Raw genomic sequence first — 23,586 nt, 5'->3', positions numbered from 1 at the left:
CCGTCTCAGTTCCAACACGGCAACTAGATTTGGCAAGACAGAGGCCGGACAACATGTAACAGGTCATCAAGCACATGGTCATATTAGGCTGGTTAAACACTTGGATGGGGATATTACAACATACTGGGCAGTTACAAAGCAGCTGGTGCGCAAAGATATTAGTCTAAAAACCAGTAAATATGGCGGGAAAAACACTGAATAGTTGAACGGAATGCAGAGCTGAATCGGATCCTCAATGGCCAAGCATCAGAAACATACCTGCCGAGTTACAAGACAGCCTTGGTATGGCGCCACCAAAACGAGATCTCTACGTGCCCGATTCATGAAAACGCCACAACGAGCAGATCTGTCGTCCATGGACACTGGTATGTCTAAGTCTAAAGCAAAAACTCAGTTAGCGGTTCCCTAAGTTTGTTTGAGCAGCCACCAGCCACAATTGCTTTAATGACATTTTGTTAGGATTTGAATAAAGCAAACTTTTGCTCAAATAGATTTTTCGTTATTCACCTCTGTCACTTAAAAAGTGCGGCGCTAGACTTCCCTGAATCCGGAGGGTCATTGCATCCTCAGTGCATTCTACAGAAGGCTTCAAGCGCTGCAGTTTCGCTTCGGCAAATTTATACCAAGCTTTAAGAGAATGATATACGATAGTTTTATTGGCGTAACGAATTTAACCTCTCGTTACAAGTGTATCTACAACACATACACACACCTCACCTTCAGTGGATTTCAAGCCAGACTGTATATCGCTACCAGAGGTGTCTTGGGTTTGGTTTAGAACATGAGAATTAAATTTCTCTGCATTGACGCCGTTGCCGATGACGATGGTCCCGAATCTAACTATTTTATCTGAGTATACTCCCGAGTACTCATGAGTATCAGCTCCTTGGTAATATGATGTCAGTATAAATACCATAATAGTAAACAAGAAATGCTTTTTCCACAACATTACAAGTTTTTGTTTTACATGCAAATTCAGAAACGTAGCACTAAAAACAATGTCTGGCGGTTTATATAAATTAAGTTTCGTCGCGTCATCGTGTACATTTGACATAGCCAATAAAACTGGTGATAATAAATGAGCCAAAATTCTCCTCAGCTTTTCTTAATGAACATGGTGCTGCTGATTTGCACCGAGGCTCCAGCTCTAGTGAAATCACTTAAGTATTTCAAACGAGGAATGTACTGATCTCAGTTGATCTTTTTCTCCTCCACGTTTAATGACACTGCAAATTCACATAGGAGTGGGTTACCCGAGGGGTTATCCTCCTGCTACAGTGCGTGTATGTCGTCACTTCTAGTCTCATGTAGCACATCTGGTTTAGCTTTTCAAGACCCTTTTGAGTATTTGAATGTCCAGGACCAGGGTTGGTACAAAAACACACTGTGCTTATGTACTGGAGGAAGTTGCTTGAGCAAAATGGGTTCATCCTGGGTTTTTAGAATGAGGTCACAAACTTTTTTTTCCTTGTTGTATGAAACATTAAAAACTGATTGATTTGCCGAAATATTTTAACTGATATTTCTGGCAAGGTATGTGAGAAAATTTTGTACTGTGCCCAAATAATTAGGAAATAATGTCACTGTTGTTAATTTGTTGAGTTGCTCATTTTTAGTTATTTAATTTTTTTTACATATATACACACAATAGAAAAAATGCAACAAAAAAAAAAGAGAGAGAGAGAGAGAAAAAAGACAGGGCAAAATAAATATTCCCAATACAATATCTAAGTTTATACAATATGCTCATGTCTGTTTCACTGCATGGTCACTTATCTCTGAATCCTGTATATTTAAAACATGTATGTTTTAATGTTACAATATCAGGCTCATTGTAAATGGTTTGTTGTTAATGTAACTCAACTTACTAACAGAATCAAAAAGTCACACTTAGAAGTTGGTGACATCATCTCCACTGGCAACACTGCTCCAGTCATCATCCTGATTGACCTTTGGAATTGCTGAGTTTCTTTCCCACACTGGTCTTACCCCTTCGATTTCTTGGTTTTGTGGAGATAGTTGTTGTGCCCAGGAGACAGTTTCCAAGGACTCTGTTTGCTGCACAAGTGTTCCGAAGAGGTGAGGAGGGACAGTGCTTGACTCAGTATCAAGAGCCCACCTATACGCTAAGTGAGTGGGTGTACCTGGGTCACCTCCCGGTACTTCAGCTGTCCCTCCACTCTGAGACCAAGACAGGGGGGGTGGGATGAATACACTCCCCACTCCTAACGCATCACCTTTGTGGAGAGCACAGTTGATGTTTCGGTTAAAGTTAATGGGTGGAGGAGGGCACAGGTCAATTTCAATGAGTGAGAGGATACACTCCCTTTCCCCCCATTCCAGGGCATAAGTTGACATTGGGACGGCATGAGAGTCATGGTTGTTGCTGTTGTTAGCGGTCCTGCTACCGATGTTGGTGTCTTTGAAGTTGCAACCTTTGCTGGAGCTGATGTCTTTTGAGCTATCTGTGACTGAGCTTACGATGTTGGTTCTGGACCTCTGGTGTGCTGCCCAGTTATTGGGCATCAGCTCAGCCAAATTTCTTCCTGACTGTTGCCATGGTCCCATTGGGACATTCAGCAGTAGTCTGTCCCAGCATGATGTTAGCTTCCCCTTTTTAATACCCTCAGGTCCGCTCTGGTTTTGACCTCCTCTTCTGGTACTTCCATTAGGCATCCAGAACATTGCTGAACCCAACAAAAGTAACGAGAAGCCCCAAGCCAGCTCAAGCAGTCGAGCCCAGAACTGACTGAGCCACCAACCCCAGCTAAAGCGACGCCAGTCCCCAAGTAGCCCATAGAGCCAGAGCATTGTATGTATTTGAAAGCCACAACAAACCACCCCCAGAAAGGCACACACAGCTAAAACACTCTTGGCACGCTTCTCAACCCACCTAGATGCACCCCTGCATGGGATGGCTGTTCTGATTGAGGAAGACTGTGGAGTAAGAGTTTGGAAGAGGATTCCCAGGCACAAAGGAAGGCCCCAGCATACGGAAAGTGTTTGTAGCATCAAGGGTAATGCTGGAGACAGAGACTGGGAGAGAAGATCAGCCACAAAAAGGGAAGTGCAATGCATTGCTGCCAGCCCACCAGCAATAGGGGGGCGCTGCAGTATGGTAGGTAAGAGATTCAGTCTCTCCCCTGGGAGAGTAAACAGTGCCAGCACAGACTGGGTCCACAGTAACAGAGCGATGGGAAGATTACATAGGGCAGTGAGGGCAGGGCGTTTTAGGATGTGACGTGTACCGTATGGGTCAACAAAGAAATGAGCAGCTCTGAGCAAACCAGCCAGCAATAACAGGATATTAGTTAAAGTAAGGGCCTCACAAAGGGGGTGGAGTAAATTACTTCCACTGATCACTCCCCAAACAGCCCCAACCACCAGTAACAGGAAGAGAGCTGCTGAGCCAAACACATGCAGCTCCCAAGCAAAGGCGAGAGTTCGGCTAAGATCATCCCACAGGATCAAGGTACCGTTGGGGTTTGTGGATGTAGCACAGGGGCTTAAACCTAATGCACATGGCTCTTCAGGACCAGGCAGGCTTTTTTCCATAACAGGTCCAAACACACTTCCAAAGTGCAACCATTTGTCACTGCCTGCGACAAAGGAAAAAAAAAAGTGGGTGAGATTTTTTTATCTAATGTTTGCAGAAGAAAGGTATATAAAAATGTTTTTAAAAGTCCAAAAATGGAGGAGAGGTATACTGTATCATCCAAATTTTAAAAAATCCATAATTACCCTCTTCCATTGTTTCTTCCTTTGGGTTGTTGCGGGATGATAACAGATGTGTTTGTACATCAGTAAGATGAACAGGTTCATCACCTACAGCACAGACAGATTGTTAATTGGTTTTCCACTAAAGTAGTACAGGCATGTTAATCAACGTTAAATAATTAACTTACCTGCATGGGGTGGTTTTGTCTGCACAGACACAGCTTCTGTTAACTCTTGCACCTCTTCAGTGGTCATAACAGTACTCACAGTAACCTCAAGACTAGAGAAAGAGCTTTCATTCTGTCTATGCCAATTATCCCCTGAGGTCTTTTGAACAGTTTTTAGAGCCTTAGAGATATTCTCCTCAGTATTTGACATAGCAACATAGTCTAAACTATCACTAGAAAATGTTTTTTGTGATTCCGTAGTATTTAGCGTTGAATCTACCGCTATCTCTTTTCTTTGATGAGCCTCACTGGCTGCAGTCAAACTCTGATTATTTCTGATGCTATCATATGCAGTTGCAACATTCTGAGAGTTTTGTAACCCATTCACATCTGGACGGATAGCACCCTCTTGCTGGTGGGTGACTCTCCCTGGTAGAGAAAGTGGATGACGAGACAAAAATTCTCCACTCTCTTTTGTCTCTGTTGCATTTAAGACAAACCCATTTCTCTCCAGTATGCCAAGAGAGGGCGCTGTCCCATGTATTTCCTCTATACTTAACCCACTTCCATCACCAGAGCCATCACCTCTCACTGAATTGGACAGAACTGGTACTAACAAATCTTGAGAGAACCTGCTATCTCTTTCCTCTGTAAAATCAGTGGAGATAAATGGTAACGCAGTTTGTTGAATCTCATCAGCTTCAGAGGTGGGACTGTGGGAATGTAAGGGTTGACTCTCATCAGAACTGCTCAACAGGCTAACAACTGCACCAGCTGAGCACCAGGAAAAGAACAGAGTGAAGAAAAGACAGAGGCGCCAAGCCATTGTGTTTTACACTGAAGACCCCAGAATCTGTTGAATGGAATTTAGCAAGAAATTAGAATAATTTTGACAAGCCTAAGAACTCTTGCTTGTGATTTTGTGACTATTGTGAATCAGTAATTTCACAAATCTAGTACAAGTTTCTGAATTAAAAACAGGAGCATGTATGTGGAACAGGAAAGCAATAGTAAAATACATTAAAATTTTTGCTATGACTTAATAGCAGACTTATTGTCAGACAAAACAAAGTACAAAATGTACATCAGCACAAAACATCTATAGTTTGACATTTTGAAAAGTTCATCATCCTCTAAATATTGATCTGTACCATAATTTCTTACAAATAGATTACTATAGTTTGCCTGCGTACCACAGTGTCGAGAGTAGGTTTGCTATCCAATTGGTGTATGAGGTGGTGTCCTGCCAAAAACTAAATAATCTGCTATCTAAACTGAATCATTCCGACCATCAAAAACTCACATGAAATCTGGAAGATTGCAGCTTCATACAGTCAGTTTGAAGTGAATTCTGTGGATATGACCACGGTCGTCAAGCAGTGCGTCCATGTGCAGTTTCTGTTTTCTTTCTGAGTTCAGTGGAATTCTTCAGGTGAAGCCCATAGTTTCCAGCTGACGTTGGTGGTAATCTTTGTACCATCTGGAAGGTAGCCTACATTACCTGATAGTGGTTTTATCATCAGCACCCACTAAGAGCAATATTGGTCATCTGATGATGATTAGGAAGTGTAGTCTTGCTCTAAACTAGGCACTCTATGCAGCCAGTGTGATATTCCGTTTATTGTTGAGGAATGTTTTCTCTTATTTATCTTCCCCTTATTATTCCCTTTGCTTGTTCTTATCTCTTCACAGCTGTCCTAACTAATCTCATCAGACTAAGGGATTGCATTAAGATCATTAGCCAAGCATCAAGCAAGCAGTTCAGGATTTACCTTCACAAAAGATGACACAGCAAAGTAGATACTATCACACAACACAGAAACTTTTCAGAACAATTCAGAACCCAACACAGACAACTGGACCCACTGATACATACATAGCCTATTCAGTGTTAGGCAAATGTAAATTTGAAAAGATCATTTGAGTGTGTTAATCCCTGAAAGTCTCTTATATTTAGGTGATATATGCACACACCCTCTTTGTTTCAACTGACTTACACATGCTGTTACTGTGCCAGCTGTGGCTTAGGTGTGATGGTGTTTAATCAAGACTCTGAGTTCACCTGATGGATTTACCCAGATCTTGTTTGTCAGGAGTATCTTTCCCCAACTCTCTGTCTCTCTATCTCTCTCTCTCTCTCTCCCTCCCTCTCTCTCTTACATGCACACAAAAACATACACAGGTGTAAGAAGAACAAGTCATCATAGTAGCTGTACAGCTGTCGTAGAGACTTGAAAAGAACATATGTTATAACCAATAAATTAGTTTTCTAATGAGGGCTTCCTGTTAAAATGTGATATCATGTAGTTATAGACTCTGTGTATGTTGCTAGTAGTACAACATGTAAGTAGAGACTGCAATGGTGGAGTGTGATAATTGTATACTCTACAAAAAAAACTCTCTGAAAAATAGCTATGGGACTGTCAGTCCGAAAAATCCTGAAGGGGGGTCATTCTAGGGTTAAGGGGGAGAGCGTGGGAATTAACTCATTCCGAGCCCTCGTTGCTTAGTTGGTGTGAATATGCGTCAAGTATCTCGACCGGTCCACCTTAAGAGCACACTAAGGCAGCATTTTGCAGGGCTAGCAGGGGGAGGCCCTCACAGAAACATGCCTGGCTCTTTAAGGCGGACTGGAACAAATAAAGTCCCATTAAAGGCACATACACTCTCAAAATTTAGTTTGCTCAGATAGCTCTGATGTTGCCCGTTTGACAGAAGCACGCGGGATAATTATTTACCGATTGATTTTTGGCTCTTATGCAAGATGTAACAGCCATGTGTAAGGTTCATTTGTATAAATATATGTATATACATATTTACAAATAAATCTTAGATATTAGATATATACACACACATATACCATGATTTTGTGTAAGAGGTCGAAAATTGGCACATTGTTCAATAGTTAGGAGACAAAAATAAACAACAGTAAGAACAAGAACATGAAGAGGAAGAAGAAGAACAACAACAACAAGAACTACAACACTACTACTACTACTACTACTACCACCACTACTACTAATAATAATAATAATTGCTCAAAAAACAGACATCCCTAATGTTACATTCTGCTTGATTCTCGTTGTGTCTTCCAATGTGTGATGCTCGTGAAGGTAAGAATTTAACTATCTACGGTAAAGTTGTGTTTCAAATACCTCTGTGAAATATCAGTGTGTCAAAAGGTAACAAGTTAACTCACAATGTTACTAGGAACACAAATAAAATATACAAGCAAGAAGAGCAAGAAAACCGTCCAGTCGTCCTTCTCTCAGGATTTTCTTTCATGCTCTGAATTCTCACAGTGCCCTGTTATTATATTCATGGAAATATATTAAGCCCTTTGCGTTCACTGTGTCACTAAACATTACTCAGGAGCTATAGCTATATGATCTTTTGTCAGTGTATTTGAAATGGACAGTTATAATCATTGACCTGTCTAATGGACCATATCAAAATAAAAATGTTTACCTTGGGAGTGGTGCGCTCATTCAGTAGGACACGCAATGCGCGTTCCCGACTATCACAAAAGTGTACTTGCAGGCTTGGAATCGCGTTCACGTATTTGGAAATGTGTATGTTGAAGAAGCGTAGCCTGAAGGGGGAGCTCCGATTCCTTCTCCACCGTCACTGAAGCGGTATTCACGAAATAGGACAGTCCGGGGACTCACACTGTCATACAGGGCCTACTTCCGTCAGCTATATCGCTCTGTAATTTGTTTAAAACAGTCCTATTCTTTTCAACCGAGACGTTTGAGAAGTGCGTTTTTTCATTTTTCAACACGGTAGGAAATTCCATTACCTGCTCATGTGAAACTATGGGGTTTTGTAATGGAGGTTCACATAAAAAATGATATCCGTGGTCAGAAATTCAATAAGCCAACGTCATGACATTTTGGTATTGTTTGGTGCAGTCTAAATGGTGAAATTTGACTGCTCGGCCAAAGATATGATGAATATATCTTGCCTTACATACAGATTACATGTGTACAGTGAGAATTTACTTGGGCTTTGGTGGGGGTTTTATTTTTGAACGGCGTGTTTTGGCGGAAATTGGTTTTGGTTTTATTTAAGGTAGCATGGAGAGATGCGTCGCTAGTTCATTTTAGCTAGCTAGCTCTTTAGCTAGGTAGCGATAGTGCTTTAGGAAGGCTCTTGGCTAAATGAGCCCACTGTGTCATTATATCTAACAGTTAAAATAATTTAACACAATATATTACAATATAAGGCATTAAAACCGTTTCCATTGAGTCCAATCTGAATCGTAACCACTGGTCAGCCTGATCCATTTTCCGTGAGCCGTTACCATTATCTCGGCAGCTAACGTTAGCTAGCTAGCTGATGCCAATTTGCTGGAGGCATAGGTGGAATGATTGTCGCCGTTCGTTCTGCCAAGCATTGCTAGAGCTAGTGTAGTCTGTCATTGATTCTGTCATATTTTCACATGGTCCATTTTATATGATGTGATGGCTTTGGTGTGGCATAGAGAACACCAAACCTATAATCATAGAGTCCAAGCCATTAGGTGCCAATGAATGCGGCTGTAGTGGTTCAAAGTACAGCAAGGCTGATGAAACAATACTTTTAATGTAAGCACTGGCCACACACAGCTGACTATCCACACATGAGAAATTGCACAAAGGTGTGTCTATTCTGCACTACTAGACAAATTGGGTAGAAAGATGCATCTGCCGCTTCCTGGTGTATTGTTATAAAGGTGGTTGTGGTTCTCACAATGTCCGTCCAGCTGTTGTGCTCTAATGGTGCAGGTCCGCTGCTCACGATCTGTATGCAGTTGCCTTTGAATTTGAAAGAGCAGATTTTGAATGGCTGTTGTCTAATACGCTAATTTCCCTGTTTACGATTCACTACAATCGCCCTCCTTTAGCTGCATATTGTCACGGGCCGAAATTCAAATTTGTGCATATACCAACATGTTTTTCTAATGATTTGTGTGCGCTCAGTTTAACTGCAGAAAACTTGTTCTTTGCTTAAAATGGTTAGAGCTGGTACAAAAGTTTTGGCTCTGCTTTCAGCAGTAGAATATGAATTTTTATACACCAGAAAAGAAAGTATAACACATTGTTACTTTAATCCCTCACAGACAGGACGTCCTCTACTCTCTCATTTAGTATGGAAAAAAGAAGCTCTCTGAAGCATATGTGACAAAACTGATCTGTGTGTTCCTCTGATTATGCAAACATCAACATGAAATGATGAGTTAATCTTCTCCTTTAGTTTTTTTGTTTGACCTTTGCTTTCTCTCATCGTTGCATCGATAGGAAACAGTGTGGGATGCTGTTTAACCCTGTGACATTTTCTTTTATCTTGACCTGTTCTCTCTCACCAGGCCCCAGCACAGGGTGGACTGACGTGCCATGAATGAGCCGATAGAAGGCAGTACAGTCTCGTTTGATGAGTATGTGCGGCAGAAGGCACGCTCTGTACCTCAGCACCGCATGAAGGAGTTCCTGGAGTCTCTGGCCACCAAAGGCCCAGAGGTGCTGCAGGAATTCAGCCAGCAGACCAGCAATACCACCACAACCATGGTCTACCAACAAGGTGGCAACTGCATCTACACAGACAGCACAGAGGTGGCAGGCTCATTACTGGAACTGGCCTGTCCGGTAAGGAAACATCCTGTTTGTGGCCTTTAGGATCAGTGATCTTGGGGTATTGTTTTCATGATCTAGAACAGGTTGACACAGTTTGTGCTGTAAGAACAGACTTTACAATATAACCACCTGAGAAAATACAGGTATGGAATCCATAAATCCTGTTCAACAAAAACCCTTTACATATAGCCCTGTGCCCTCTTTGAGTCTGTATACACATGGATTGACTGAACTGGTCAGTCAGGATATCTAGGCCTGCTTCTTTGTATGCCAGTATGCCATTTGTGCTCTGTGGTTTGTGTAGGTGCAGGTGACGTCTGCGCAAATCTCACCACAACTGGCAGCAGCTGTGCACCAGGCATCTGAGCAACAGATTCAAGTTCAGGTTAGTTTCTCCTCCAATCTGTAGCTAAATGTCAAGCCTTCTGTGCGCAAGGCTTTTTTTTCCACTATTCAACCTTACTAACCCTGGCCGCTCTTATGTTAATGCCTTGCAGCTAGTCTCCCTTTCATGCTTATACCTCCTGTCTGTGCAGGTGCAGATCCAGGGGGAACAAGGGCAGACAGTGGGTCAGGTACTCCAAGTGTCATCCCCATCACATCAGCAGCAGCTCCAGGGAGTGACCACTGCAACACAGTTAGTCCAGCAAGGAGAGCTCACTGAGGAACAGCACCAGCAGGTACAATTCAGAAACCAATGCCCTTTACAGATTTGCATACACATACATGTTTATGTCTATACACCCAGATGTTTACATTTATTTGTGTTGTGATGATAAACAATGCACGTCATTCTACCGAATTCCACACAAGAACCCTACATCTTTTATCTTGTAATATGTGGGTAAATTATGCCTGTCCCTCACTTAGATCCAGGCCCAGTTGGTGGCTGCTGTAGCAGGAGGACAGCAGATTCAGATACAGACAGTGGAGGCTCTCTCTCCTCCCCAGCAGCAAGGCTCCCCAAGAGAGGCAGAGAGGAGGCCAGGAGCTTCTCCTGCTGTTCTGCAGCCTGCCAAAAAGCGCAAGGTGGATGTACCTATCGCTGTGTCCTACTCTCTGCCTCAAGGCCAACAGCTGGCTACCGTGTTGGCCATCCCTCAGGGCCAGCAGCAGGGCTATCTGTCCCTTAGACCTGACCTGCTCACCGTGGACAGCACCCATCTCTACAGTGCCACAGGCACCATCACAGGACCTGCCGGCGAGACCTGGACCATCCCTGTTTACTCCGCCCCTCAGCAACAGGGCGTGGCCCACATCGCCATCCCTCAGGAAGCCTACAGCACCGTGCAGGTTCAGGCTTCTCCCGCCACCCACGACAAAGACAAAGACAAGATGGGCACTGGTTCCTCCCCGCCCGCAGGAGCAGTGGCGGTCCCTGTATCCGCAGCCACGGCAGGGGTGGGCACTCAGGAGGAGGTAGTGCAGACGCTTTTCCCCGCGCAGTTCATGAATGGGAACATTCACATCCCCGTGGCAGTGCAGACAGTGGGAGGAACGTACTCCGGAACCACTCAAGCTCTGCATATCTGGGACCCTCAGCAACAGCAGCATGGGCAGGAGGGTGACGGACAGGAGCAACAGCTCCACCTACAGGTCAGCCATGAGATGGTACGGTACGCTCAATCTGCTCTCGAAACTGCTGATGATAGTGAAGTTTTAAGACAGTGCAGAAATGAGCATTTCAAAATACTGTCCTTATATGTGTTGCAATATTAGAGTTTCAGTGAGTGTAGACATTAGTAAACAGCAGTTGTCAGACTGCCGTTAAATATCTGTGTCCGCAGACTTATTCAGATTGGCAATCAGTGTCATTTATCAAAAGGTCAAACCCTGTACTGCCTTGTTGAGCTGAAAGATTATTGATATTCACCACAGCTGTATGACTTCTCTCAGGCTCAGGCTGAGGGAGAGGGTCAGGCGGAGCCGGCTGCAGAGCTGCTGCTCCCCACTTCTCTAAAACCAGAGGAAGGGCTGGAGGTGTGGCGGCTCTGGGCACAACGCAAAAATGCAGAGATGGACAAAAACGAACAGAAAACACTAGCACCCATCGGACGTGAGTATAGGCTTGACGATTCTTTGTTTTTCTTTTCTCACGTCTGATGTATCTGCACTGACTTCAGTTTCATTCGCAGATGCCTCGTTCAATCAGAATAAATCTGAAACTGTTAAATGAGAATTGTAGTCAGTTGACAGAACTCTCAAAAAAAAAAAATACTCAAATCCTCCAAAATAAATTTTGTTGACGTTATAACTTATAATCATGTGTCTGATGAGTAGATGTAATTATACTCTGTTGGTAGGAAATGATTTACCTGTAACCTTCTGTGCCGCGCTTTTTTCCGCGCAGGTCGACAGCCCCTGCGTTTCCAGGAGGACTTGGTGTCGAGTTCTGTGGCTGAGCTTAACGTCGCTCTGGCCCTCATGACCCAAGAGGCCCGTGGGCTTGAAGGGGAACAGTTTGAGCCCGACGCTCTCTACTACATCTTCCTCTGTATACAAAAAGTAAGCCGCACACAGTCTCTCCGGAGCTCCATTTCACAGGCGCCTGAGAACATTAACTTTAAACACTGATTTTTGTCCCTGTGTCTACAGTACATGTTTGAAAACGGGAGGGTGGATGATATTTTTTCGGACCCTTACTATGAGCGCTTCTCCCAGTGGCTACACAGAGTGCTAGAGGAGTGGAGGCCAACTGTACACCCTCTTGGTAAAGGCGCTTATCTGTGTTTGAACTTGTGTTGGTCGTTGGTATAAATCGGTTTGCCAATATTTGCAAGTTTATTCTCTTTCTTCACTCAGGTTACATCATACCCAGTCATGTGACAGAGGAGATGCTGTGGGAGTGTAAACAGCTGGGTGCCCATTCCCCGTCTACTCTTCTTACCACGCTGATGTTCTTCAATACAAAGTGAGATTCTCTTTCTCACTTTCTTACTCTTTCTGCACACATTGTGTAGTTGATAGCAGTGAGCGCTTTGGCGTAAAATGAATGCTATAAAGGCTGTCTCATCCATAGGTATTTCCACCTCACCACAGTGGAGCAACACATGAAAGTGGCATTCTCTAAGGTCCTCAGACACACCAAGAAAAACCCATCAAATCCCAAGGACAAGAGCACCAGCATCCGATACCTGAAGGGTGTTGGGCCACACCACATTGGACAGAAAGGTCAGAAGATGTGTAAAACCCCTTAAAAAGAGCTGCACAATTCACACATGGTGGTATCCTCATCTTTAATAAACACGTTGAAGTGTCCATTGGTTCACAAGCCTTATGTGTAGTGTAAATTATAATGCGCTGTGTGTAGCCATATAAGGTCATCTCTCATGGCTTCAGCTTAATATGTATACACTGTCTCATCACGACTGAAAGACACACGCTGAGTTGTTTCTGTATTGTGTCGTTGTTTTAGTAACAGATGACATGTATGCAGAACAGGCTGAGGACCCTGAGAATCCATTGCGCTGTCCCATCAAACTCTATGACTTTTACCTCTTTAAATGGTAAGTAGCTATTCTCACCGATCCAGATTCAGCACGTTTAAGGTGCAACGTAAAAGTATTTACCAGGAAAAACTACAGTTTTGCTACGGAACCAGTATTAGCTGGCAGTGTTCCAGCAGAGAGAACTTCCAGTTGTTTAAAGGAGAATGTCTTCGAGACAAGCGGTTTGAATTCGTATTCCTCTCTGCTCAGCCCACAGACAGCCAAGGGACGTAACGACACGTACTACCTGACGCCAGAGCCTGTGGTTGCACCAAACAGTCCCATATGGTACTCCACACAGCCAATTTCAACCCAGCAGCTGGAGCACATGCTTACGCGTATCCTCATGGTTCGGGAAATACAGGAAGCCATCGCCGTTGCACAGGGAAACGTAAACTGATGGGAGGCGGTTCGCTGTGCACGGGGACACTCTGTCAGTCGTTTTCATGTTCATCGTGTCTTGCTTACAAACTCCAAGGAAAGAAAATCAAGTGGCCTCTACTCTCTCCTCATACTCATTTATGATATGGGGGGAGAGACTTGCAGTGTTTTTCCCATTGGAGCTGTTCTCACAGGCGTTTTTATATACATATATATATATATATATATATATATATATATAGATATATATAGATATAGATATATATATATATATATAAAGACATATAAAACGAGACCTGGAGTGTATGAGCTCAATCTCAAAGTTTGTGACTTTTTTTTTTCCTCTCTCTCTGTCTCTCGCTGTTGCTCTGTTATCCATGTATCTATGCACCAACAATGTTTCCCCCTCCTGTCAATAACATGATTTTAGAATCCTTTACCAACTCCTTTTATTGGCTGCAACAATCTCATTAAAACATTTTCGGGTCAGAATATGTAAAACATCTGACAATCTCATTAAAACATTTTTGGGTCAGAATATGTAAAACATCTGAGGCCCATCCCTGGACGCACCCACATACCACGTTTCTGTATCCTCATACACAAATACACACTCTGCCCTAAACCTTTAAACAGGATAGGTGCACAGTCCATGTTCATGAAGTGTACTGTACATGGAAAGACTTTTTGGTTCCCATTTGTTTTTATTTTTATATATGCATCTACGATATCTGTATCTGAATTGATATTATAGTGGTGCTGGAAGTTGAAGAGCTTGTGTTTTCAAACATGCCTTTTTGTACAGTCAGTTCCCTGTATATAATGTTGTTTGTGTCTCTTCATTCTCTAATTTGGTGACGATTTTCATGTACGTTTATATGGAAGAGGAAATTAGAGAATGGAAAAGGCTTAATCATGTCAGCAGATCAGTGCTGCATGGAAGCTAAGTGTCATAAAGTGACCTATGTTGATAGCATTTAAATAAGCATTATTAGGAGATTTTGTGCTTTAACAAAGCATTAGCCAATAAATTGCCTCTGTAACATGTACTGTTGACATCTAGAGTACCAGCATGTAACTAATGCTCACACACAAAGCACACACCATTTTATATAATGTGAAACACGTGTTCACTGGAACACACACATTTTTGTTAGGTTTAATAGACACTGAGCACACAATATAAAAATTACACATATTATACAACAAATACATATTACAGAACTGCAAAAAGCATTTATAGAACGTATCACCAAACTCAGCTGTCAGTTGTAAGAATTACATTGCATACTAAAATACTGTTTTTGACTAGAGAATTGCACCTTTCCTCACCAAAGACAGAGAAATTGACCAGAATCTGCATTCCAACAGTATCACTAATGTGGGATGATGCTCTCCTAATTCTTTGCTTGTGTTGTCATTAAACAACTGGGGACAACTTTTTTTTTGGGTGGGGGGGGGGGGTGGAAAGCATTATACAAATTACAGGATATCCTCTTAAGGCGCCATGGAAGACTCATCCTTTAAAAAAACAAACTTTTTTTTTTAATCTACAAGACAGTTAGGCCTGTTACACTGGGCGTTTTTGTGTTTCATCCAAATGAGGAAAAAAACATGGAGCAATACCTTGCCAATTTGATAAACAAAACTGCATGCCCAGTGCTACTTCTAATATGAAATCTGTAGCATTAGTGTAGCCTATTGCTTGTTCCATTACCACTTCTCATAGTCTTCCAGGACAGAAGACATCTGACGTTTTCCCTGACATAGGAGGGTGAGGTGTGAAAAGATGTCAATCTCATGATTTGTCTGGCAAGGAGATTTTCAGTCTGTGCAGAGATGTGGTGAAGAATTTCGGCAGCGGGCAAGATACTGTAATTTCAGGTTGACCTTTGAACCCCGGCACGGTTAACTGTCTTGCGTGAAGGTGTAGAGGAACATATCGTGCTTTGCTCTGCTCCAGACCCAGTCTCCCAAGCACACCTTCTGGCAATTTCTATAGACAATATATCACAACAGTATCTAAGAATCTGAAATCTTTTCAATCACACCCCCCAGACCATGTGTCTGAACATACATATCTGTTGCTATTTTGACCACATGCAGTAACTGTACATCAGTTATCCAACCGCATAGCGCTCAGTCCAACTACAATTCGGTGAACTTACCTGAGGTGCCAACTTGGTCCAATGGGCATATTTATGGTCCCCAAGAATGGGGCAGCCCAAGGCGTGTGCCATGTGGACCCGCAACTGATGTTTTATTCCTGAAGAAACACAGGCAATGAGAAGAAACTACTAACTAGAGAAGTAACTTTAATAATTCTTCATAAATATCATGAGTATATTAACTTGCTTTAACTTCTCTCTCTCTCACAGGCTACTGTTTTGCCATGGTCAATGCATTTAGTCTATTATTCATTTTTCATTCATCCTTCTCTTATGATGTAAATAAGGAGGAAACTCAGAAAATAAATTTTAGCAGTATTTCAAGACACCTTGACAGTAAAACTTAGGTCAATATGTGGCACCAGAATTTATCTTATTGAAGTCAGAGAAATTATGTCTATTTAATTTGCATGCAAGTAAGCTAAAAGACCATTACAAATTAACACTGGACAAGATTGAATTCTTCAATAATAAAAGTCACACAAAGTCTACATGCCATGGCAAAAACTGAGTCAGCACCTGTGACAAGCTGGAGTTCAACAAGACTACAGCTACCGCTGCTGTCCAGAACACGGTACTGGGTCACTGCAGCCTGAGCCTGCCGATGGGATCGGACCCGGATTACGTCATCACCTTCACCACTGACCTTGAACGCTGGACTTAAGCCCATCTGTGTGGATGAACAGAACAAGACTGGATGATATATCATGTACACTAAGTTATCAAGGCACATAACATAACAATAATTGGGTAATCTGAACTCTTTACGTATTCATAGAAAATGTGATGGGAAGTCACCATGAGGGCCTAAGGCAAAGAATCAGTTTGTCAAAGGCTCCAAACCTGACATTACTCTATTTAACCCCAGTTACATACAAAATCAGCATTCACCTATGTGACACACTGACTCCACGTCAAGCTAGTTTGGTACACTGGAGTACAACAGAACATGGCGCGAGTGTATGTGTGCAGCTCGTTTGCTGATAAATTCTATTAATAGTGTCCTATCTTGCAAGGCTGATCTCCTTCCCTAATTCTAAGAACCTGAATCACCTTAAAGTGTGGCTGGGGACCAACAACTTCTCTCTCTATGATGGGGATATCAATCACTCCCTCAGAGGGCACAGGCACACCCACAGTAACCGCCCTGGAAATGAAAAGCAGAAAAGGATAACCATGCTCCCACGCACAGGGGTGTTTGTAAAACCGGGGTTACATGTTGGCATATAACGTCATTAACGTACCAGTATTTCCTTTCCACCTGATGAGCTTTGAAGAGCCTCTGTACATTGTCAGCTATTTCCTCTGATCTTGCCAGAAGCAGAATGCCTGTGGTCTCTTTATCCAAGGCATGACAGACATGAAGCTGAGACCCTGTCCTCATACCAGCTACAATTTTAGCCAACACTGGCATAACTCCTACAATGCTGTTTCTGATCCCTGGTGCATCTGTTGGTGAAAGAAGCTGGTGATTTTACTGTCTGTACAAGACCAAGCACGGTGATATCTCATAAAACACATTTCTTACATGTGAATTCAGTCAAGGACAGGGAGACTCGTTGTAAATTCCCTTTATCAATGTACGCACAAGGGAATAACTCATCTGGCTATTGTGAAGCACGTGATAGGCTACTTACCGTACACAGGTACTCCATATGGCTTGTTTATGACAACAAGGTTTTGGTTTTGGAAGACCAAACCCCTGTAAAGTGCCTTAGCCAATACATTCGGGTGCACAGACTGCAACTGTTTGCTGAACCGTCTTAGCTCAGAGACCCTCCTCTGCAACGGAGACACCGGAACCTAAGGCAAAGGAAAACATGACGATGGGGGACGCATTTACGAGAGGAACAGGCATAAAGCGACTAATAAAGTGATTCAGTTTCTGATATACCTGAGCATCCGTTTGTTTTTCTTTCTCATATCGAAGCTTCTTAGCGAGATCTACTGCTCTCAAACCCCTTTTACTAACTGTCGAAGAGCCACCGTCCTCTTTTTGTGAAATCGTGGCATGCTCTCTTGTAAAAGGGGTACATAAACTTGGCAACACATTACAAATGATGCGCGTTCTCTCCACATCGCAGTGGGAAAGACAACGATAATTCAAATGTCGACTTAACAACGCACATGAAAACCTAAACTTACTCATTGTTTAATAATTCTTGGAATAATTTACCTCATGAATCACTGCTACAATACGAGGTCACAGAAGAGAGATATACAGAATTACTAGCACTTAAGTCAGAGTGGATGTTCCCAGCAGCGTGAACATTTTAACAGTATCTAAAATGGCTGTCGAGCTTTCAAAATAAAAGCTGCATTTTCTTCCCACTATTCATGTGTGTATGGTTGTGATTTTTAAAGTTTATTTATGCTAAATGTCAACGCATATATCAAAACAATATATTCATAGTACAGCACAGTTTGCATTTTAAATATCAGACAAGTATCATGGTTTGACAAATTAGCAGATTAAACCAACATATGTAAACTGATAGTGGTGATATCATCGATTTTGTTTCATATTTATTTTAAATTAATATGATTGAAAATAAATATGAAACATGCTTCCGGATGCAAACTGCATTCCCTACACTAAGACTGTGTCTTATTTCAAACGCGCTGAATCCCAGTAGGTTCGGACACCTATGAAAAATTTGATTAAACTATTCCTTCATACACAGGAAGGAAAAAGAGTCATTAATGAACGTCTACGTGTGCGCGCATGTGTGTAGGCCTATAAAAGCGAGGTTGCAAATGAGCATGTGTAAAATAAGTGTATCAAAGTGGGGGGCTCTGTTTAATAATGAATGCCCTCTGGGTTAGTGTACTCACAGGAGTGTTAATTATGTATAAACACATCGCTGGCAATCTCGCAGGTATATTTTCAGTGTCCCACTCCCCTCCTTCAATGCACGCAAACACACACACACACACACACACACACACACACACACACACACACACACCTACCTCAATTATCTGGATTAGGCCTAAATCTCACAAAGGACGCGCAGCTTTAATAATATTTTTTCCTCTTGCCAATACTTCATATGGCCTATAATGATTAACACACTGTTAACTGACTTTCAACACGTTGGATCATAACCTTTTCTATACATTCGTTCCATAAATCAACCTGTTACAAGTAGTTATTAAAGCGTACTTAGAAGTGTCACTGTCCTGAGCTTTGTAAGTTCCTAACGTCTAAGATGTGGGGGTCAGCCTTTAGCCTCACGCGTGGTATCGCGTGTCAGTGACCACAGGTAGTTGGAATTTGAGCTTACAGTTGCCGCGGCGAGCTGAACAGATCGGGTCCGCGATGTGTGTGAGTGATAATGTGTCAAGGAAGCCTTATAGTGTTCAGAAAAACAGAGAGACTGCTAAAAAACAGAGAAATTAAAGCATTAACTTATCCGTACGCTCGTATACTGGAGACAAGATATTAACAATCGTTACAGCACCTCTGCGGCCACTGATAACCACGTAAAGAATTTTAGATCAGTCGCCGTGGTTGTCACAGCATATCCACTGACAAGCGCAATATTACGCTGCGCATCATCCTCTGTTCAGCAGATTGAATTTCAAACGCCAGGATTCCCCCCACATTAGTTTAGTGGCAGTGTTGATGTCACAGATTCGGAAGTGAGTCGGACTAAACTGTCGGGTGTAGGTGTTGATACCCTTTGCGCTGACTGAAGTCTCTCTGAAGAGGGAACAACACTGGAACCAAGAGACTCCGCGGCTGAAGCGAGGAGTAGGAGCCGTTTACCGTGATGTCGCACCAGACAGGTATACATGGTGAGTAACTTTAATGCTTGTCACAGTTATAATAATTTGGCTTTGTACATACTGAAATAATAGTGACATTGCAGGTTGTATCGCTAAATGTTTTCTTTGAGAAACATTCATGGATTTGTAGCCTATACCGCGACTATATAACCATTATTCATTCAAGATACAGTTCAAGGAAAGTACAGCATTATGAATTAAATTAATATGAATTGTTTTTAAGAAGCTCTATCGTAGCAGCTGTTTTGAGGGAAATGGTTTTAATTTACATAAGGAGAATGTAGTTTGGGGGTGGGATTTTATTGTAAATGCACTTGTTCTTTTTGCATCCGTTTACATTTCCAGTTCTTGTTAGACGTACCCTTAATTCAATTTTGTGTATTTGGTGAGACACCCCCCCCCCCACACACACACACACACACACCTCCAAAGAAAGTGCAATATACAATGGATTTTTACAGTTCTAGAACATTTTATGTGATAGAGGCAAACGCATTACAGAGCCGGGTATCTGGCCTTCCATGAGCTTGTAACTGGAGCTAAGGGGCGGAAGCACAGTTCCTCATCCATCTCACCCAAACCTACATCATTAATGAGGCCATGACTTCAGTAGCTATGGTGGGGGTGAAGGAGTGGAGCAGTCTGTTCAGAGTGCAAGTCACCCAGTTTTTCTCACCAGTTTATGAAATTAGATTAACTTTGACCTTTTAAGAAGTTTTTTTTCAAGGTTTTTTTTTGTAGAAGTTCCACTCCTACAGTAAACATAAAAAAGTCCCAAATTTTGTTCTTTTGTACCTAACAGGGATCTTGTCATGTTTTGTGATGCCGCACCTATAACTGCATATCAATTATACCTTAGATCTCAATTATGCCTTATACCCTATCAGTTATAGCTTATATCTCCCATGTCCAATCCACTTTTTTTTATTAACTCACTTTTTTCCACTCATCACAGCATCATCAGATTTGAGGGAATTCCTTGCAAGGGCAAGAAGAGGAACTGTCAGGCTTATAAAGATAGTCATAAGGAACGGTGAGTAAATGTTTTATGTAAAGCAAGATCAATTTTGCTTGCTTTGCCTGCTTTTGCTTTTTACAGACATGTAAAGTGAACCATGTACCTGACACAGGAATCATTGGTTTCTGGTTTGTGCCAATGCTTCACAAAATACCACCTTTGTTGTACAGTACCAAGAGTCCATTCTACATACTAAAAAAAAAAAAAGAAAAGAAATATTTTCCAATAGTTTTGTGATGAGAGGTTAATTCAGTGAGGTCATATATCAGACTAAAATGTCTACTGACAGGAGTGGGTTGTGTTAGGTCTGTAATAAGTGATGTATTCTGTTTTTTAGAGCAGCTGGTTCTGGGGATGCACATAGAGCCATCACAGAGCTGGGACAGGGATTATGACCAGTTTGTGCTTCCACTGCTGGACTCTCTAGAGCCCTGCTACATCCTATATCGCCTTGATTCACATAACGCTCAGGGTTATGAATGGTTATTCATCTCTTGGTCACCTGATCAATCACCAGTATGTAAAATCTAATGCATATGTTCAAACATATGGTTTTCAGCCTTCCCGAATGAACTCTCCCCCCCACTGACTGACCTTCGTGATTCACGTTTTACACCCTGTAGGTGAGACTGAAGATGATGTATGCTGCCACCCGTGCCACAGTCAAGAAAGAGTTTGGTGGAGGTCACATTAAGGATGAAATGTTTGGGACAGTACAGGTACGTAAGATAAAACGGTTTCAGTTGGTTTAAATCCTTTAATTCTACGTGCAAAAGATCTCACAACATCATTATTTTATGACTTCACAATATATCTGCCCTTCTTCTATTTTTGAAGCATTAGAAGTATTCAGTATTCATCTGATATTAATAAAGAGAAGAACAATGAACATAAGGAATCAACTTACCTTGTTCCTCATGAATGTTTCGAAGTGCCTGGTGCTGTTTATCAGAACAACTGTTCCTTTCAAGCACCACACGCCAACTTTCTCAGGTTACTCAAGTCCATATGACTACAGGTGTACTCTGTTATATAATCAATTTCCTCTCCAGGAAGACATATGTTTCCAAGGTTACTTACGACACGTGTCATCCAGTTCTATCCCAGCACCACTCACAGCAGCTGAACAAGAGCTACATCAGATTAAGATCACAGAGGTGAGTGAGGGATTTTGTCTCAGTAACAATACAGAATATCTTTATGTATATTATTTATTACTTTGTCACATATCATATATTCATTTTCATGTATATCTAGCTCATTTGTGTATCATGGTTTTGGTCAGCTGAATAAGTGGAAATATACATGTGTTGTTTGTACAGAATGAATGCAAATACTCAAATGAATATTGATGTTTTCTTAACATTTCTGACAGGACAAGGTTGCAAGGGTAAGTTTTGCATGACATGAAGTGTTTGTGTTTTGCTTTTATGTGTCTCTAATTCTGTAACAGACTTGTGTCTTTTCTTTACTTTCAGGATGAGAGAAGACGAGTTGCAACTCCAAGTGGAAGAGCAAAGGTTTATTTTCCTAGTTTTTCAGTTTAGTCCATGTTCACGCTGGCACCACAAAAAAAACCCTACTAAAACTGTTTCATCGCTTGAGGTGAAAGTGAGGTTGCACCGAACTGTTGTTTATAGAGAGTTGTGACTGATATGGCTATCTGCACATGAGATTTTCACTGTGTGTGTGTGTCCATATCACATATCACGTATCATCTTAGGTGAAGACGTCAGAGATCAGTGTGGAACGAAAGCAACACACCCTCCAGGGTTTAGCGTTCCCATTGCAAGAGGAGGCAAAGAGGGCCTTACAGCAACTAAAACAGAGACGTGTCAACTATATTCAGCTTGTGAGTCTAAACACCCGCAACATATGAAAAAACAAATCTACAAAAAACACGGTCTCACATCATAGTTGTTATTCTGTGTTTCACAGAGATTGGACACTGAGAGGGAGACAATTGAACTGGTCCACACAAACCCAACGGAGACGCAAGAGCTTCCTTGCCGAATTCCAACCGATGCCCCTCGTTATCACTTGTTTCTCTATAAACACTCCCACCAGGGGCAGCTGCAGGAGGCTGTGGGTCAGTGTAAAACGCACAGCACTTTTAGTTATTTATTTATTTTACTTTCTGTTGTCATTATTGCCCTCTAGGTGGCACTATAAGTACAAATGGCTGCTTTCTTTTCTCTTGGTGTTGACCTAGCACAGAGTAATTGCTCAATACACAACAGAATTGCTTTCATATTTTAAAAAGAAGAGGAAGAAGAAGAAAACACATTTCTTATAGAGAAGCAATAATATAATGGATCTTATCAAGCTAAAATTTTACTCGCTTTGGTTTTGTAGTTACTGCCCTAATCTTTCTTTTTCAGTGTTCATATACTCCATGCCGGGGCACAGCTGTAGCATTAAAGAGAGGATGTTGTACTCCAGCTGTAAGAACCGGTTGCTAGATGAGGTTGAGAGAGATTTTCAACTGGACATCACTAAAAAGGTAATATGCTGGTCGATAAATAGCCATCTGTTCTTTAAATCAGGGGTTCTCAATCCATTCCTCAGGCGCCCCCTGTCCTGCATATCTTTGTTTCATTATCACAGATGATTGAACTAATCAGACCCTTGCTGATTAGGTAATCAGTGGAGTCAAGTGTGATAGTGCTGGGCTGAAACAAAAATGTGCAAGAACAGATTTTAAAACAGCCTTAAATAGCCCCTAATCCAAAATTGAATCACCTGGGGTGTGTGTGTGTGTGTGCGTGCGTGTCTGTGTTTGTGTTTGTGTCTGTGTTTTTTTTGTTGTTGTTGTTGTAGTTGGAGATTGACAGTGGGGACTTATTGACTGAGGAGTACTTGTACGAGGAGGTTCACCCCAAGCAGCATACCCTAAAGCAAGCCTTCGCCAAGCCAAGAGGCCCTACAGGGAAGAGGGGCAACAAGCGCGTTATCAAAGGAGCAGGGGAGAATGGTGATGAGAGCTAGACCAAATTGCAAACCCCTATCCCACATCAGTTTCATAAATTATCTGACTTTCAACCCTCTTGTCCATTTTCGTTTTATTTATGATTTGTGCATTATTATATTTCATCCATTACCTCCCAAATCCTCATTCATTTGAGAGCCACTATCGGTTAATGTTCAGATCACTCACTATTCACTGATTATTTTACAATATAAAATATTGTTATGCAAGTAATTTCAAGTCTTGTATTTTATGGACATTGTCAGAACAGCTTT

At 41.9% G+C, this 23,586-nt stretch overlaps 3 protein-coding genes across 4 annotated transcripts; 2 read left to right on the top strand and 1 right to left on the bottom strand.

The window, feature by feature from the left end:
* Positions 1 to 7,487: 7,487 nt before the first annotated feature.
* Positions 7,488 to 13,533, top strand: qrich1 (glutamine-rich 1). Of its 2 annotated transcripts, none has more exons than XM_030777540.1 (12): positions 7,488 to 7,666; positions 9,232 to 9,508; positions 9,801 to 9,881; positions 10,033 to 10,176; positions 10,367 to 11,092; positions 11,393 to 11,552; positions 11,847 to 12,001; positions 12,092 to 12,206; positions 12,299 to 12,407; positions 12,516 to 12,667; positions 12,912 to 13,002; positions 13,195 to 13,533. In XM_030777540.1, the coding sequence occupies exons 2-12, from the start codon at positions 9,260 to 9,262 to the stop codon at positions 13,382 to 13,384; spliced, it is 2,172 nt and encodes a 723-aa protein (XP_030633400.1). In that variant the 5' UTR covers positions 7,488 to 7,666; positions 9,232 to 9,259; the 3' UTR covers positions 13,385 to 13,533. The 2 variants fall into 2 exon arrangements, with proteins under 2 accessions (XP_030633400.1, XP_030633399.1); XM_030777539.1 differs by having other exon boundaries at positions 10,367 to 11,107.
* Positions 13,534 to 15,039: 1,506 nt separating this feature from the next.
* rpusd4 (RNA pseudouridine synthase D4) lies at positions 15,040 to 17,784 on the bottom strand. The gene is made up of 7 exons (XM_030777554.1): positions 17,428 to 17,784; positions 17,171 to 17,336; positions 16,778 to 16,982; positions 16,587 to 16,680; positions 16,053 to 16,203; positions 15,534 to 15,631; positions 15,040 to 15,361 (listed from the first exon to the last, which is right to left on the bottom strand). The coding sequence occupies exons 1-7, from the start codon at positions 17,680 to 17,682 to the stop codon at positions 15,164 to 15,166; spliced, it is 1,167 nt and encodes a 388-aa protein (XP_030633414.1). The 5' UTR covers positions 17,683 to 17,784; the 3' UTR covers positions 15,040 to 15,163.
* A 1,525-nt stretch (positions 17,785 to 19,309) lies between these two features.
* Positions 19,310 to 23,331, top strand: LOC115814650 (twinfilin-2-like). Its single transcript, XM_030777563.1, has 9 exons — positions 19,310 to 19,334; positions 20,281 to 20,358; positions 20,681 to 20,859; positions 20,967 to 21,062; positions 21,396 to 21,500; positions 22,067 to 22,195; positions 22,282 to 22,432; positions 22,725 to 22,846; positions 23,164 to 23,331. The coding sequence occupies exons 1-9, from the start codon at positions 19,310 to 19,312 to the stop codon at positions 23,329 to 23,331; spliced, it is 1,053 nt and encodes a 350-aa protein (XP_030633423.1).
* The last annotated feature ends 255 nt before the right edge of the window (positions 23,332 to 23,586 follow it).

Source organism: Chanos chanos, chromosome 6, assembly GCF_902362185.1.
Source record: "Chanos chanos chromosome 6, fChaCha1.1, whole genome shotgun sequence".
NCBI classification, from domain to species: domain Eukaryota; kingdom Metazoa; phylum Chordata; class Actinopteri; order Gonorynchiformes; family Chanidae; genus Chanos; species Chanos chanos.
Note: the sequence above shows the minus strand (reverse complement) of the source record. Positions and strands in the feature narration are given on the sequence as shown.

Excerpts from the sequence above, each read along its gene's own strand:
- qrich1 (XM_030777539.1), top strand. The coding sequence starts at position 9,260 with ATGAATGAGCCGATAGAAGGCAGTACAGTCTCGTTTGATGAGTATGTG. Across the intron at positions 10,177-10,366 it reads CTGAGGAACAGCACCAGCAG|ATCCAGGCCCAGTTGGTGGC; the intron begins GTACAATTCAGA and ends TCCCTCACTTAG. Across the intron at positions 11,553-11,846 it reads AACACTAGCACCCATCGGAC|GTCGACAGCCCCTGCGTTTC; the intron begins GTGAGTATAGGC and ends TTTTCCGCGCAG.
- rpusd4 (XM_030777554.1), bottom strand. The coding sequence starts at position 17,682 with ATGAGTAAGTTTAGGTTTTCATGTGCGTTGTTAAGTCGACATTTGAAT. Across the intron at positions 16,681-16,777 it reads CAGGTGGAAAGGAAATACTG|GGCGGTTACTGTGGGTGTGC; the intron begins GTACGTTAATGA and ends TTTCATTTCCAG. Across the intron at positions 15,362-15,533 it reads GGACCAAGTTGGCACCTCAG|AAATTGCCAGAAGGTGTGCT; the intron begins GTAAGTTCACCG and ends TATTGTCTATAG.
- LOC115814650 (XM_030777563.1), top strand. The coding sequence starts at position 19,310 with ATGTCGCACCAGACAGGTATACATG. Across the intron at positions 19,335-20,280 it reads GCACCAGACAGGTATACATG|CATCATCAGATTTGAGGGAA; the intron begins GTGAGTAACTTT and ends CACTCATCACAG. Across the intron at positions 21,063-21,395 it reads AAATGTTTGGGACAGTACAG|GAAGACATATGTTTCCAAGG; the intron begins GTACGTAAGATA and ends TTTCCTCTCCAG.